Here is a 17,933-nt window from a genome sequence, read left to right as displayed (position 1 = left end):
AAACATCATAAAAGTAATGATAGTATAAAAAATCTATGGAGATAATTACTTTTTGTGATCCATCTTTAGTTTATATTTCTTCAGTTTGGGACGATGATTAGCGCCGCTATGCGGCAAAACGCACAAGTATTGCTTGCTATAGCACAAAGTCTGGATGCTCTTCCACTCGAACTTTTCGTACAGGTGAGGACCAAAATGACTGGTTGATTTGCCTCTCTCGAAGAGGTTCACACCTTGCGCGCTGATGTACAACCACACGTCTTTGTTGTTATTGTCTTTTAACATCTATGAAATATACCAGGTGTTTAATGTTATATAATGGTAAAGCTTTAAAAAATTTTTTAAATTAAAGCACAGACTTTTGACAATAAAACATACCCATGTGGCGGTGTAGAAGTGTCCCCCATAATAAGATAAGCTCTGAGTGAAGATAATAAAGTCTTGTTCCGCTTTCTCACGCTCGAGGCCTTTTTTGGATACGTGCGCCTTGATCAGTTCCTTCCTTAAACGTTTTTGGTCATCAACCACACTAGCCATGGTTTCGGGGACGTAATGTTCCAGCAGGAAGTAGTCTCTGGTGCCATGTTCCTATATGATAGAACAATATTAATATTTAGTATTTGTAACAAAAAAATTGAAAAGTCCCCGACCTGACATAGATGGCGCTACTAGAATTAAATCCATATGTTTTTTAGTTAGCCCTAACCCTCAAAAGATGCGCGTAAAAATTTGACAGCTGTCGGATCATTAGTTTGTGAATTATGGCATTTTGAAAAAAATTGATAAAAAGGAATTTCGCGTGTTGATACAATATTGGTTTTTGAAGGGAAAAAATACATTTGAAGTAAAAACTTGGCTTGATGCCGAGTTTCCGGATACTGCCCCAGGAAAATTAACCATCAAGGATTGGTATGCTAAGTTTAGACGTGGTGAAACGAGCACCGAAGACGCTGAACGCAGTGGACGCTCAAAAGAGGTTGTTACCGACGAAAACATTTAAAAAATACACAAAATGATTTTGAATGACCGTAAATTTAAATTGAATGAAATAGCAGACGCTCTAAAGATACCAACTGGACGTGTACATCATATCATTCACTAATATTTGGGTATGAAAGTTCTGTGCAAAGTGGGTACCTTTTGGTTACCTTTTGACCAAAAACAACGACGAGTTGATGATTCGGGGCAGTGTTTGAAGATGATCAAGCGTAATAAATCCGAGTTTTTGCGACAATGGATGACACATGGCTCCATCATTTCACTCCGAAGTCCAATCGACAATCATCCGAGTGGACTGCACACGATGAACCTACTTCAAAGCATGGGAAAACGCAACAGTCAGCTGGCAAGATTATGACGTCTGTATTTTGGGAGGCGCATGGAATAATTTTCATTGACTACCTTGAGAAAGAAAGAACCATCAACAGCGTTATTGGACCATTTGAAGGACGAAATCGGCGAAAAACGGTCGCATTTGAAGAAAAATAAAGTGCTGCTTCACCAAGACAATACACCGTGTCACAAGTCAGTGAAAACGATGGCAAAAATCCATGAATTGGCTTCGAATTGCTTCTTCATCAACCATATTCTCCAGATCTGGCCGCCAGCGACCATTTCCTGTTCTCATATCTTAAAAAATGCTCACTGGGAAGACATTTTCGTCGAATGAAGAGGTGATCGCCGAAACTGCGGCGTATATTGAAGCAAAGGATAAATCGTACTACAAAAATGGTATCGAAAAGTTGAAGGGTCGCTATAATCAGTGTATCACTCCTGAAGGGAATTATGTTGAATAAAAAAAACAATTTTGCCAAAAAATGTGTTTTACTATGGTAGCGCGGGGACTTTTCAATTGACCTGTTATCAACAATAATTGAGTGAATTTAAACGTTTCCAAAAATGTAATAATTTGAAACAAGACATTTTGAACCAATTGCAACAAAAATACTGTGGAATTCATCGTTACAGTAATACTGTCACCATTTATAGGCTTCAAACAACTAGATTATTTGTATTTTGACAGTTAACATGTGTGTCAAAATCGTGAACATTTATAACATGGAAATATCACTGGTATCTGGACAATGTAGTATATTAATGCTTACTGAATCCGAATTTAATGACATCCATCAAGTGACAATTATTACAATCAAAAGATCTCTATCATTAAAAAACATCTTGTACTTACATATTCGTTATAATTTCCGAACTCTGCCTGCAATGCCAATCCGTTTAGCTCGATAATCTGAGAAAAAGAACAGGGCAGCTGATGCTCCAGTATGGACCGCCTTAGTTGGAGATAGAGGAGGTGCCTGGCCTGACTACCTCTGATTCCTCGTAAGGATGGTAAGAAAAACCGAACTCTGTGAAGAAGACGGCGTTGAATATCAGGGAGTAATATCGTGTCAATATTCTTTACCTGAGGAACAGCGTTAAATTGATATCCGGGTTGGTACCCGAGTGAATCACTTTAGAAAGACGAGTGTCCGATGGTAGAAACACGAAATCTCCGGCTATGAGCGCCGACAGACCCAGCATGAAGTTCTCCTCGATGTGCTCCTTCTGTATGATGAACTCGAACAGTTGTCCAGCTGTTGTCGCGGTAGGATTGCAGGTTATGTCTAGTTTCTGACCGTCCAGCATAATTACGGTGATGATTTTCTTTGCTCCTTTGGTATCGTCCATCAGAAACTTCTTGTTGGGCAGAGCAGCTCTTACCACGAACTCCGGACCGACACAACGTCCATCCAGACCGTTCCTCTCTGCTGGTAGATCGATTCCTGCCCGGTAGAGACGGGAGGCAGCGCGTTGGACTGGGTTCTTCTTGTTCCTCAACCTTCTTGCTTTGCTATTTATCTAAAACCAGCATTATTTAGAGACAAAATTTTTTCGAGGGGTCGTACTACCTGTTGGCCGAAATTATCACGGAAAAAATTATCGTCCTCGTGCTGGTAGTACCGGCTATCCGGCACGCACATACTCTTGGGTCGGGCGACGTTTCCCGGCTTATCGGACAGGCCCAGAAGGCTCAAATCCTCCATGCTGGTGGCGACCTCCTTGGTCAGCTTGGGCAGGACGACGTCGGGCACCTTTGACAGTTGCCAGCGGCGCGGTACCGTACTCGACTCCGACCTGAAACAAGCCGAACGGTGATTTAATTAATGGCATGTTGGTACAGAAACGTATCTCCGCTATTTTATCAAAAGCAACGGCTCACGGTCGCGCACGCTAATGTTCGATTTACAGTTTTCCGGTTAAAGTGTCGGTTAGTATATTAAAAATACTAACTTATATATTGAGTTAGTCTGATGAATCACTGTGAAATAAGATTTACTAAATTAATATTATGTGTGTACAAAATTAATATACCTTTATAAAATGTCGTTTTGACAAGGCACATTTTTTACAAAAAAAACAAATATTTGCGCCTAAATCCTATATATTTTTAACATTCATTAAATATCGTAAAAAGTAAGGGAAACATAATAAATAAACATTAATTATAAGACACATTTTGATCTCTGATTCTCTGATTTTTGAGTGATATTGTTTTGGAGCTTATTTTTTTCTATTAGTTTATAATAATTAGATTTATCAAGTAAATAACTCAAAAAACAATTAACAATATGTTGGAGGAATACTCATTAAACATATTACAACTTCTATTTCTACATTTTAAAAGAATTGGCCAAATTACTGGTTGACTTTTTGGCAACATAATAAATTTACCTACCAAGTATACCGGAAAATCATTACCGGTTTTTCTAACAGATGTTGCTAACAATGCTATGATTTAATATATGTATCATTTTATTCTACTGGCATCAAGCTTCAAAGCTATATATTATACCTCTTTGAAAATGTCAAGTTTCGCGAAAACGGTATTTGCGGTACTATTGCTATTTAATCCAAAAAAAGCCGCTAAAAATTATCGTTTGCTATTAGAAACTTACGCTGAATATGCTCTAACCTTAAAAACATGTGAGTAAAAAGTTCTAAGCTCAAAAACAATTGACAGAAGCCTTAAATGTGGCCCAATAAGCAATTAGCGACCGATTACGAGCAATAGGGAAAGTCCAAAAAATGGGAAGATGGGTGCCATATCAATTGAATGACAAATCATGGTTTTTTATTGTTGGATACTACTCCAAAAAGTTATAGACACAATTGGTGTCTGAACTGGATTAAGCCTAGTCGAGGTTTCTTCAGAAATAAAGGTAAAATTAAGTAATCAAGTTCAAAATAATCAAGGAATAAACCCCAAAGCTAAATGGGTGTTTTTCTGTGGCTTTAGTAAAGTGTTATGCAATAAGTTAGGAGGATGATAAGCACACACAATAGTCAGTTTAACAAACTCGAGCTCCTAGCTAATCTACAAGGCGATTTTGGGAGGAAACATTGAGGAGGTTTCTTACGCACCACTCTCTCCGTTTATTAGCTAATTAACACACCATAAAAAGCAGTAGGTTAATAGCTACTTGGAAGTGAACAAAATGAAGTATATAATTGGTTAGTTGAGCCCAAGCCCAGTTATATAAAACTAATTACAATTCAATTTAGTTTGGTTATGTTTGACGTTTTTATTGTTTTTACATTAACAAGGGATATTGTTTATCAAATCAATATCTTAGGACAATTACTGGAATTGAGAGTTCAAAAACTTAACCCAAAGTAAAACCAAACTTATATAAATAGATACTGTTGTTCAAATTTGCTAAGATACCTTTTTCCCTAATATAAATAATTCCTTCCAATAAAATAATTAAAAGTTTTAATACAGAGAAAATATTAGTGAAAACAAAGGAAATAAAATGGAATTGATGTCAAATATGGACTATTTCAATATTCTATTTCAAGTAATAGCGTCGATATATTCATTTATGTATGTTTATATATTTCCTTTGATTCATTCCTTGATACCATGTGTAACATTTGCGGATGACACAGTTATCATGGCTAAAAATGCATCTCTGCCTAAGGCTGTAGAAAAATTATAACTAGCCGTCAACTAGATCTACAAATGGAAAATACAGCTTAATAACAACACTAAATCTGTCCATGTTAATTTTATGTCGGGTGAAATGACAAAAACCTAATTATATCACTTGATGGATGCCCGATTCCTCAAACAGAATCAGCCAAATACTTCGGAATATATCTCAATGGGAGGTTAAATTGGAAACAACATGTTAGACAAAAAGCAGAGCAGATTAGACTCAAAGTCAAGCAACTGTATTGGTTAGTCGGTAGGTACTCTCAGCTTGACCTAAAATCTAAGAGATAGCGTTATTGGACCGTTAAATCATCGAAAAGCAGCCGTATTTGAAGAAAAAGAAAGTGCTGCTTCACCAAGACCGTGTCACAAATCAGTGAAAACAATGGTAAATTACATCCATCCACCGTATTCTCCAGGTCTAGCCTCCGGCGACTATTTCCTGTTCTCAGATCTCAAAAGAATGCTCGCTGAGAAGAAATTTTCGTCGAATGAAGAGGTGATCGCCGAAACTGAGGCCTATGTTGTAGCAAAGGTCAAATCGTACTACAAAAATGGTATCAAAAAGTTGGAGAGTCGCTATTATCAGTGTATCACCTTTGAAGGGAATTATGTTGAATAAAAAAAAACTAATTTTGCCAAAAATATGTGTTTTACTATGGTAGGCCCTTTAGACTTTTCAATTGACCTGTTATTTAATGTTTTAATTTTAGTACGTAAAAATAAATCATATATCCATATATCTTGTTCATTTCCATGTAGTCTCATTAAAACAAAAAATTGTAATACCCATAATTTGTCTCACATTTCTCCATTATTAGCTCCTATACTGTAAGTTAATGACGAAATTAGTCCCATCAGGAATGTTCATTATTCCCGAATATAAATCGTAACATTTTCTATTCCTGAAACTCCCTTATTCGCAGTTTAAGCCTTAAATTCGACTGTATAAATTCCCATTTAATTAAGCATAATAAAAATTAAGTATTTAATTAAGAGACGAAAGACAGAGAGCGAGTTAGAGGAGGCCCGAGCGACGACGCCAGCAGCAGCGGCACGGATCGGTGGTAAGTAGCGCGTTAACCATAACTTTATCGGGATGTAATTAAAAGAGGCCTTAGGCGGAATATCCGGCCGACTCCGTCACGCTACCAGGCAGAATATCCATTGTAATGGCAAAAGGCAACAATTGCCCTGAACAGATGCGGACCGCTGTTGTTTATAATTAATTAGTCTCATTAAGTGTGAGAGAGTGAGGACTGGATGGTTACCCGAGCTCGTACGAAACGTATTTTAACAAGTACGGTCTACATTTTTTATCCAGCTCCGAAATGCGGAGGAAAAAGCGCGGATAATGGGCGGTAAGTGTTACAACGGCGGAGGAAATCAAAATGTTGTAATTAAACTCGACGCAGAAACGAAAGGAGTCACGGATGATTATTGAACGAGAGCGAAGTAATATATTTGTTTTAAATGTATTCCATCCATTACGAATGTGTATTTATAAAAAATACTCAGTATTTTTAACCGATTTCGAAAAAGCAGGAGGTCTATGTTCGGCTGTATATATATTTATATTTTTAATGTATGTTCGCCGATTTCTCCGTCATTAGTGGACCGATTTTCAAAATTATTTGTTTATTTGAAAGAGTGCACTTCCGAGGTGATCCCACTGGAACCAAGTTAGGAACTGGTGGGGGAAGGGGGGAATCGAGGGAAACGCTCAAATTTTAAAGGCATGTACAAAGTTTTCACATATTTTTTATCTAAAATAATCAGATATTTGGGTATACTATTATTGCTGAGTTGATATGACGGGAAATCGGAAGATGTTCAGTGTAAAAACCATTCAGTTTGCTTCTTAAGCATAAACTATAGCATATAAGACCTCGTAGAAGTATTGCAGACAAGTCCTTCGACGGCGTAATGGTTAAAGCGTTTAGTTCCTCAACAGAGGGTGCTAGCTCGATTTCCTGCGGGGACGACGAAACTTTTTGTTGTTCTAGTTTAGTTAGAATATTTGTCTGAAGCGCGCGTTATTTTCAATCATTGTTTCTTTATTCCTGTTTTCCTTTCTGTAATTTATTGACTAAATTTCTAACACTAAATAGAAAAAAATAAAATATTTTTAATAACAAAATTGAACCGAATTGAAGAAATAAATAAGGAACTCACTAAAAATTAAAAAATAATCAAACTTAGCTTTTACTTTTACAAACTTTTTATTGTCCATAATAATTGTTGTAATAACTAAATAAAAATAAACAAAAAACTTATGTAAACTCTCTACTACACGTATTTTATATTCTACTATATACATACCATTTAGCTTAATACCTTCCTAAACTCATTTACCAACTGATGACTTTTTGTTTATTTTTACTTAGTTACTACAACGATTATTATGTACATATTTTATTTTAAATCGTTTTTTTTGTCTTAAAAATCCAAGTTTGATTATTGATTTTCACTTTTTAGTGAGTTCCTTATTTATTTTTTGAAGTCGGTTCAATTTTTTTGTTAAAAATATTTTGTAGATTATCATTTTGCGGGTAGTTAGCTATAAATATAAATTTGACATATTTAGCTTTCAGAAATCCGTTCTGGTAACCAACAGAACAGATTAACAAGAGTACAGAGAAAAGATGTATAGTGCGAGTGTTTATATTTTATGGAAATAATCAAGAAGTTACTCGATCTTTTGGACTTTTTTGGCAATTATATACTTCCTATAGAAACAATTTGGTTAATATACAAAGGCTTTTGCTTAAATTTTTTTCGACAGAACTTTTGTTGAAATCATTTCTTTCAAGTTAGGGTGTTACAACTAGCCAATGCTATACTGTCATTCAAATACGATAATATTAACTTTTAACGGTTACAATTAATTGTTCTGTTTCAATTCAAGAACTCAACAACATAAGCTCATTAATATGTGTAAAATTATGAAGAAAGTTGCTTCAGTATATTTCATTCGTTCAGTTTAGAATCAACGATTTAAAAGTGCGATTTTGAAGTAAATAAATTATTTTAGAGCAGCTGAATGTATAGGTAATACTCCCAAATAATTTAACTAACATACAACCGCCAGCTTTACTTCATAACTTGAATGAATATAATAGTATCATTGGTATTTGATTTTGAGATGTTTGATTGTTTTGCGATAGTTCTCAATAGGGTTAGCATACGACACCTAATGGAAGCGATATTATCTTAGTGTTTCTGTTTAGTAAACAATTGCAAATTAACATGAAGATTTATTGAAAATCAGTGTAATATTAAACATTTTATGATTTTTAAGTTAAAAAAATTAATTAAATAATCAAATTAATAGTTTAATTCCCAATGAAAATGCTCAATGGTAATTATATGTTTCGAAACAGACTCTCTAATGCTATTTGTAAGTCTTTTCATCTAATCTTTTTTAAAAGTAATTGTTTCAAATTTACTTTATATTATTCCCTTTTACTTCAAAAAAAAAAACTCTTTAGAGCCAAATGAAGAGTTTTGCTCTGCTAATAAAAATAGAAACTACTGATTATATTAGTTTTAAATAAATTAGTATATTTTATTTTCTAAATTTTTCTTTATTCTATATTAATATATATATATATATATATATATATATATATATATATATATATATATATATTAAAAGCATATATAATGAGAGAGGTAAGTATCGCTTAGTGTTACACCACACGAAGGAAACAAAATGTTGTAATTAAAACAAATTGAGCAGCAAAAGGAAGCATGGAAAATCACTTGATGGGGAAGGGAAGGGAACATTACAGCTCCAGTTGTTCTAATTTAAATTAAATCAATAACAAAATACGCGTGATTCCACCTTGTTATTCTACTAATTAAGTTTGAATATATATATATATCACTATACCTTTCAATATATTTTCCTAAAAAATATTAAAAGAAATAAAATGTACATAGTAAATAAATTTGTAGGTTCCATGAATGTAAAATGAATATAATGAATATAAAATATAATGGTAATTGGGAGCTGAATATTTAATAATTTATTAACAAACAATGCGGTAATTATGGAGAGAAAAAAACCTAATACCTGGGTAATATTTTGGTTTTATAAAAAAAACATTCAACAATTGTACAACAATATAATCAGGCGTATATAATCATAGACGTCAATGAATAGTAATAGTTTGCTCAGCTGTACAAGGGTTACTATTTATATTTTGAGCCTTGGCAATATTAAGTGTAGTTAGGCTCCTTCTGCCATTTCGAGTTGGGATTTTGACTTTTATAACTATAAGCTTGCTCAGAGCGTTTCGACATTTGAATACAACTTATGTTGTTTATAGTTACTTGAAAATATTGTCTCTAATAAGGACGAGAGAATCATCCACAATTTCAAAAAACATTACGGAAACAACACATTGAAGTCTTAACACTTTTGCAAATTTGATTCAACCCTATAGCAAATTCTTTTCTAAACAAATAAAATTGAGGAAGTTAGAACTTCATAGAAATCTCACTCGATGTGAATATTCGTCATCAAAAATTCCCAATTGATTAATCATATACGGTCTGCTATATTAAAATTCAAAAAGAAACATTGAAATTTGTACTAAAAAAAACAAAAGCCTCATTTCAATTATCTCCAAGGTTGCAGGTTGATTATTTAGGTAAGTTATTTCTATTAAAATCAGACGAAACAATGATTGTAGCCAAACTAAGAGGTAACATTTCAATGGATGTCATATTATGAGACCAATTTAATACAGGCACTGTTAATTTGGGTAGATTATATTTATTGACTCGTAAAGATTTATATTATCTTCTGCAGGCAAATAAATTGAATACTACAGGTATAAGGCGTAAAAGTGATGGTATAAGTCGTCACACTGCTCTAAAACTTTCCATACTAATAATAATTGTTCAATTAAGACCAGGGAAGATATCTGATAATATTCCGATGCTTCTCAAACCTCAAAACTAAATCTTAGTTCGAGATATACATTTGCCATAATCAGGCCGGTCCTGTGAATGGGAGGACCAGCTGAATACCACGGTGATGTCGACCAAATTATAACGAAACCTCTACCATCATTGCTATAGGAAGCAGATAGTTGTGACACATTCTTCCAATAATCAAGTCTCCCGGTTTTATAATCTTTGGACCACCTGTTTCGCAGCATGGAAGGAATGTTGCCAATAAGTAATAAGATGTACTATATTTCATGGTGTCGGTTGGGTTAATGTCGAGGACCGTGGTTCGGAGCCCATGTTAAATTCTGGGTCCAGTCTAGATAAACCCTCGTTAGTGAAAAGATGACTTTAAAATATACACAAATTGTAGGTTAGTCGGCAACGACTAGTTACAACGTATGAATTAAAACCATATCTGGTGCCTTTTATTTAATAAAGTGAACATTCTTCGTGGAATAACGTGCTTGCAAATGGAGCTCTTACTTACGTTTAATTAAGTTGATTCTTTTCAAAATTAACTTGTTAGTACGAGGGTTACTATTTATATTTCGGCAATACGGAAAAAAGTTAAGCTGCGAGTATATTTTTATTGTTTTTCAAAGTACTCGCCACAATGACCGATACACCTTTTGCATACGTTTAAACTAATTTTCAAAGCATTTATTCCCTTCCGAATGAGTTATTTTCAAAACATAATTTTTGAACGCTAGCTTCTTTGGGCGACGAAAATCGTTGACCACGCAGTTTATTCTTCACGGATGGGAACAAAAAGAATGTCAGAAGAAGTCATTGGGTGCCAAATCAGAGCTGTATGGTGGATAACCCATTCGATGTTTTGACTGCTCAAATAATCTCTTGTTTGAGCCGATATGTGAGAGCTCGCATTGTTATGATGAAGAACAATCCGGCGTCTCTTGATTGTTTTCCTTATTTCACCGAAGACTTTTGGCAAACAAATGGTTGTGTACCAATCAGAGTTTACTGTTCTACGATCCTCTAGAAGCACTGTTGCAATATGACCAGTTTTACCGAAGAAACAGGCCACCATTTTCGTTGGAGGGCTTCGTGCGCAAACAACTTTTATTGGATTTGATTCATCTTGGAACACCCATACAGTCGATTGCTGCTTACTTTTGGGCTGATACGTGTATATCCATGACTCGTCACCTGTCACGATTTTATAAACGCCTTTCGAAGCGGAGCGATTGAATCTCTTAAGCATTTCTTTGAACCAATCGACAAGAGCCTTTTTTTGAGCGATTGTCAAATTGTGTGGGATCCAACGCGAACATAACTTTCGCACAGCTAAGTGTTCATGTAAAATCGCATATATGCTGGTGGAACTAATGCTTAGGGATGCATTAATCTCACAATAGGTGACATGACGATCTTGCTTAATCATTTCGCACACAGCATCGATGATTTCTGGCACAACAGCCGATTTTGGACGACCTTCAGGAAACTCGTTAGACAGATTGAATTTACTAAACCAGCGATACACAGTGGTGAAGTTTCATTGCTAAAAGTCAAATTAAGTTGATTGATTCATCACACGAAAATGTTCACGATTCGAAATGTTCTGAGTACGTATATCGTCAAAAATGTCAAACTTTACGATGCAACCGATGGACTCACATGACAATAGTGTTGCCAATTCCCGAAATATAAATAGTGACCCTCGTATTATAAATAAAAGCAGTCGATTTATTTTGAGAGACGTTTGAGAGATTTTTAGTTTAACTAATTTTTGCTGATCTTTTTAGTTTAATGTATTTTTCTGACAAGAATTTTTTTAGGAAATCTCGGAAATTAAACAATAATTGAATTGACTCTTGGTTCGTTATTTTTGTTTCGAAATGTAGTGTTAAACACAGAAATGTATGTAAATAGAGGCGTGTTTATGTCAAGAGTTTAAGTTACTTTATTTGCAAAGTTTAACTTTCCATATTTTTGGGGCGGATTATTTGAGGAGTTGAGGATTACCTATTGACAATCCGAAAACTCCGGAACCACAAAAAAAACCTACTTTAAAAAATAACATACCTAATTTTGTACAATAAAATGCTAAATTTATAAAAAGAACTTTGAAAATTAATATATATTCCTTCCAAAAACAGTTACCTGATAAAACTAAACAACACCGGAAATCTACCGAGAACTGCGTACGTCCGAAACTATTGAAGTCGAAACGAACGTCGCTTATATTTAATGCATAAAAAAACTCGAAATGAGAAAATGACTATTTACGCGAACTGCACGAACGAAAATTACTATATTTCGCGATGGTTTTAATATTAACTATCGACGAACGAGCCGACATTTGCCATACTTTTACTGGCGTTGTTGTTTTTTTAATTTTAATAGCTCCATTGTTATTCTAATTTTTTCCTATTACGTCCGAGATTTTTGAATATGTTTTTATGCCCGCCATCGCATCGGTATAATTAACAATACACGTTGCGTGCAATTAAAATGTACTTTTCGTGGGCATTGTGTAATTTGGGGACGCGCTTTGTCCTCCTGTCTTCCTCTTCAACAGAAAAAAGATGGAGTTGATGTTGAAATGTATACGGCTCCGTATACAGGGGTTACTACGTACAAAATGATACAAATTTTAGGAACATCTTATATTAGTCTTAATTAAAAAACACATGGCACACATAATTATCTAGTAATTTAAGAGTTCAGACCCAAACTTAATTAGAATTTGACCGTTTACTCTGGAAAATCGGTACAATGTATTTTATTCAACGCATTGTCCATCGATAGCTGTTACTTTTTAGCCTACTTCAAAAAAGGAGGAGGTTCTATATATATTTTAAATGTATGTTCGTCGATTTTTCGGTCAATTATTGACCGATTTTCAAAATTCTTTTTTTATTCGAAACAGTGCACTTTCGAGGTGGTCCCATTGGAACCAAGTTAGAATCTGTTGGGGGGAATGGGGAGAAACCGAGAGAAAACCACAAATTTCAAAGGCACGTACAATGTTTTCACATAATTTTTATGTAAAATAATCAGATATTTGGGTATAATGTTATTGCTGAACTGACGTGACAAAAAATCGTAAGTAGTTCAGCGTAAAAGTCATTCAGTTTGCTTTTTAAGTACTAACCATATCATGCGGGAAGTCGTAGAGATATTGCAGACACTGTTTCTATGGTATAATGGTTAGAACGTTAAGCTCACACGCGGAAATGGCGGGTTCGATTCCCAACAGAGCGGCAACTTTTTTGTTTTAGTTTGATTGGAATATTTGCCAAATTACCTAGACTAATCATTGTTTCTTAATTCCTATTTTTCCTCATACGAGCTATACATTTACGTGGGCTATCGATTCTAATACTTAATAAAATAACTGCCTAATTTATTTAGTAAATATCTATCTAACCACTGACTTCAAAGTGATTAGTTGGTATTAGTTAAAATAATATTGTAAATAGATAAAGAGGTTTAGGTCGATATTACGCTAAATTGTGTATATAGAGTAAAATATAAAATACGTGTAGTAGATAGGTTAAATAAGGTTTTTGTTTATTTTTATTTGAATACTACAACTATTATTATGTACATATTTTATTTTAAAGCGTTTTTTTTGTGTTAAAAATCTAAGTTTGATTATTTTTTACTTTTTAGTGAGTTCCATATTTATTGTTTGAAGATGGTTCAATTTTTTTATTAAACATTTTTTTCTTGTGTATCTTTTGAAACTAACCACGAACCGACCCATTTTTTGGTACCTTCATAAGAAGTGAAACATTGCTTAGACAAGTCACGACTCATTTCGGAACAATTAGTAATCAGAAGAAGCGTAGTCTGGAGAATACGGGGCGCTGGCTGGCACTTTCCATTTTAAGTATGTTTCATCGGTTTTGCCATATGTAGTCGAACGTTATTATGCTGAAGAATAATATTATTGTGTCGATTGATAGAGGTCCACAATGATAGTTTCATTAAGTTTTAGCAACTCATAGTATACTATACCAAGATGATCCCACCAAGTGGCTTTGCTGTTGATGTTGAAAAGAGATGTTGAGAAGGCAGAATATCCAAGCTTTTGGACCATTCTCATGTGCTTCAAGCTATTGGAAAAGGTTGATTGTGTTACTTCCAACAATTCTGCATATTCTTGTTATATTTTACACGGTTTATACCTACTGACCTCAATAAACACTACTGTTAACAACATATGCTGATGATACAGCGGTTTTATAATCACACAAGGATCCAATATCAGCCACAAGAAACCTCCAACTTCATCTTAACAAAGTCGAATTGTGGTTCCAAACGTGGCGTATCAAAGCAAATACGACAAAATCTACACATGTGATATTCACCCTTTGTAGAAGAACATGTCCCTCAGTAAAATTGAATAATCATGAACTTCCGCAGACAGACATCATTAAATATCTCGGAATAGATTATGATCGACGTTTGACATGGAAAAACATATAGTGACAAAACGCAAACAGCTTGGGCTTAAACTAAACCAAATGAACTGGCTGATAGGGCGTAAATCTAAATTATCATTAGATAACAAGGTTTTACTGTATAAGTCAATACTTAGGCCCATTTGGATTTATGGTATTGGACTGTGGGGTACTATTAGCAAATCTAACATGGACATCCTCCAGAGGTTACAGAATGAAGTGTTGCGAGTTATCGTCGATGCCCCATATTATGTGTCCAACAAACTGATTCAGCTCGATATCCCCTTAGAACCCATAACGAGTGTGACTCGAAGTACTCTGAAAGATTATTAGGGTATCTCAATGCCCTCGCCAAAGAGTTAAATGTGCGCGATGGCAGTGAAGTGCGTTGCTCAAACGCAAACTACCATACGAACTGATTAATAGACACATAGAGTGAGATTTAATAATCTCTAGAGTAAGTTAGAATAGTCTTTAAAATAAGTAAGAACAGTGCCTAAAATAAGATTTAGATTATAGTATACCATACCAAGATAATCCCATCAAGTGGCTTTGCTGTTGATGTTGAAAAGAGATGTTGAGAAGGCAGAATATTCAAGCTTATGGACCATTCTCATGTGCTTCAAGCTATTGGAAAGGGTTGATTGTGTTACTTCCAATAATTCTGCATATTCTTGTTATATTTTACACAGTTTATACCTACTGACCTCATTAAACACTACTGTTAACAACATATGCTGATGATACAGCTGTTTTATCATCACACGGGGATCCAATATCAGCCACAAGAAACCTCCATCTTCATCTTAACAAAGTCGAATTGTGGTTGAAAACCACAACGGTTGTTTTATCTATTAATTTTATTTATTATCTCTGTAGAGCAAACCACTTGCTGAAGCGATCTTCTACATGTCAGGATAGTTATATTATATAACGGAAATCATATAATAATACTTATTGCCCACAAGCAGATTGTTGACGTTCTAAGAGATTAATAAAAAAAAACTTCGACGAAGTCATACATACTGTGAGCTATCATCATGAAGTTCGATTTGCAACACAATCTGTTGTAAATTCTTTAATATTAATTTGTAGGCTTAGTAGTACTAAAGGAATTCTCTTCAATCTTCGTAAATCCACTCTTGTTGAGCAATCGTAGCACTTTTTACGTTCATGCAATATCTGCTGGTGTTCTTTCGTTAAAGCGTTTACTTTCTTTGCTAAAATCTATGTGAAGAAGTCATAAAAATTGACAGACCTATCCCTTATCGAATGATGAACCTGCTATAAAAGTGAAGAATCGATGCACACCAAGCTCAACACAGTTTTGACATCACTATAACAAGTACGATTAGCTTCCGAATTTTTTGGGCTGATTATTTGAGGAACATTTAATTATTTTGTCAATAACGCCGTCCAGAGATCCCAGGATTATCTGTTGAAAATTCCGAAATTCCGGAACTTAAACAAAATATAAATAATAAACATACATAATTTTGTATTATAGTATTCAAATTATATAAAAAAAACTTTAAACTGAATTGCGTAAGACAATTAGGAGTTTTCGACCATGTCATATTTCGTTTTGAAGGGATTATAGAGGTAGTCTTAATAGTTCTTACGTAAGATCGCAAAAAATGCACAAATTTAAGATTATAATAGACAATGAGTCAGTGGTAGCAGAATATTTCCTTCCAGACAATGGAGACATTGAAAAAATGACAAATGTAGTATAGGATAAATATATTACAAATCATACAATGACATTCACAAAATCCTTCCGTAAGGGTTTTTTCCTCCACAATGTCCATTGCGGTGGGAAAATTCACTCATATTTACCGCCCTAGAGAAACTTTAAGGTAAAACGAAAGTTGGTTTTTACTAAAAATAAAAGGAACCAAACATGTAATTTTATTTTTTTAGTATTTTACATAATTAATATTAGCCAGGAGGAAGGCGGTTGTCCTATTCTTGATTTTTCTCACACAGGCGGGGTCAAAAAATGGTAAAAAATCGTCTTACCCAATAATTTTTTAAAATTAATTACATTTTACATTTAATTTATTACTACTGTTCTGTTGTACTTGGATACCTCTAATACCACAACCAAGGCGAGTATTGGGTAAATGTAATACCTTAAACAAGTTCATAGAGCTTTGGTTTGCTTCAATCTCCTAATTTCCTGGGTCTTGTCCAGCAGCTAGCTGTACTGCTTCCATATTGCTGTGATTTAGTAACCTTATTTCATGTTTTAACGTGCAATCTTGGATCAGTTGGTAAAATCATTTGATTTCAAGGTTATTATGCAGCTCTTCATTGGTTACGTATCCAAAAGCATTGGTAATTAGTCGTAGAATGGTGCTTTGGCGATATTGGTTTGATGTTTTCGTGCAAACTCATATTTACACTCCTTGATTGACTGATTAACCATTAACTTCGGTTTTAGGTGAGGTTACTTCCGACTGGTTAGTTACAGTTCCTTGGTTTTGCTCTGTTTTTTATTTAACATGATGGTGATTCCACTTTTACCATCAAGAATGATGCCGAGGTATTTAGCTGATTCTGTTTGAGGAATGGACATTGGTCAGGTGATATAGTTAAGTATATCAGATTTGGAGTTTAACAGCTGTATGTCCTCTATATGATCTCTAGTCCATTTGTATATCTTGTTAACGGCTACTTGTACTTTTCCTATAGCCACGTAATATATGAGCGGCACCTTATGGTAAACATTATTTATGTTGATCGATTCAGTTTTAAGACATAAGAGTCATGCTTCTGACATGGATCCTCCGACGAAAAAAAGGAAAAGTTATTATATCCATTAAAACTATACCTTTTGAAAGATTTTTTTCGTCCTCCAGGCCCGATAAATCACCGGCATTATTTTGCCCAACCTCATTTAATCAAACCCGATAAGACTGATTAAAAATACACTTTATGCGAACACGGAGCGGCTTAAATTCGGAAAAGTGATAAAGCGTCGGAATTTTACTCGAAGAACGGCTCGCCAAATATCGTCGTCGTCTTACATTTCGACCGATTCCGCCACACACTTTATTGTCGAACTGTTCTAACAGAGATAAAGTCCTCCTTTATTTAAACCGAGATCCGTGCGGCGGCAAAAATCGCGAGTTCCGAAACGAAGAGGGCGACGAAACGTCATCGGAAACGAGGCAGAACCGTGTTTATAATCCGTGATTTTACGACACGCATTTCCGCTATTTTTTCTTCGATTTCGACATGGTATATTAGGCTTTGCAGCGTGCCGTGACGCAGTTTTGACTATTGGTTTGATGTTTTCGTGCAAACTTATATTTACACTCCTTGATTGACTGATTACTATTAACTTCGGTTTTAACTGAACCATTAACTTCGGTTTTAGGTGAGGTTTCTTCCGACTGGTTAGTTACAGTTCCTTGGTTTTGCTCTGTTTTTTATTTAACATGATGGTGATTCCACTTTTACCATCAAGAATGATGCCGAGGTATTTAGCTGATTCTGTTTGAGGAATGGACATTGGTCAGGTGATATAGTTAAGTATATCA

The 17,933-nt window shown here is 34.6% G+C and overlaps 1 protein-coding gene across 4 annotated transcripts in view; it reads right to left on the bottom strand.

Moving 5' to 3' along the window:
* Window positions 1-17,933, bottom strand: part of LOC143192873 (tyrosine-protein phosphatase non-receptor type 13) — a 218,237-nt gene that overhangs the window by 9,024 nt on the left and 191,280 nt on the right. For all 4 annotated transcript variants that reach the window (XM_076398648.1, XM_076398657.1, XM_076398640.1 and 1 more), the window contains 5 exons: window positions 2,907-3,132; window positions 2,420-2,856; window positions 2,189-2,363; window positions 379-588; window positions 50-285 (listed from right to left, as the gene is read on the bottom strand). In XM_076398648.1, coding sequence (XP_076254763.1) covers window positions 50-285; window positions 379-588; window positions 2,189-2,363; window positions 2,420-2,856; window positions 2,907-3,132 — 1,284 coding nt within the window. The remainder of the gene's footprint in view (window positions 1-49; window positions 286-378; window positions 589-2,188; window positions 2,364-2,419; window positions 2,857-2,906; window positions 3,133-17,933) is intronic.

The sequence above is a fragment of the Rhynchophorus ferrugineus genome, unplaced genomic scaffold, assembly GCF_030347505.1.
Source record: "Rhynchophorus ferrugineus isolate W39M unplaced genomic scaffold, kcgeb_rfMv2 rfM1, whole genome shotgun sequence".
In the NCBI taxonomy this organism is placed as follows: domain Eukaryota; kingdom Metazoa; phylum Arthropoda; class Insecta; order Coleoptera; family Curculionidae; genus Rhynchophorus; species Rhynchophorus ferrugineus.
This window is presented reverse-complemented; position numbering and strand designations above follow the sequence as displayed.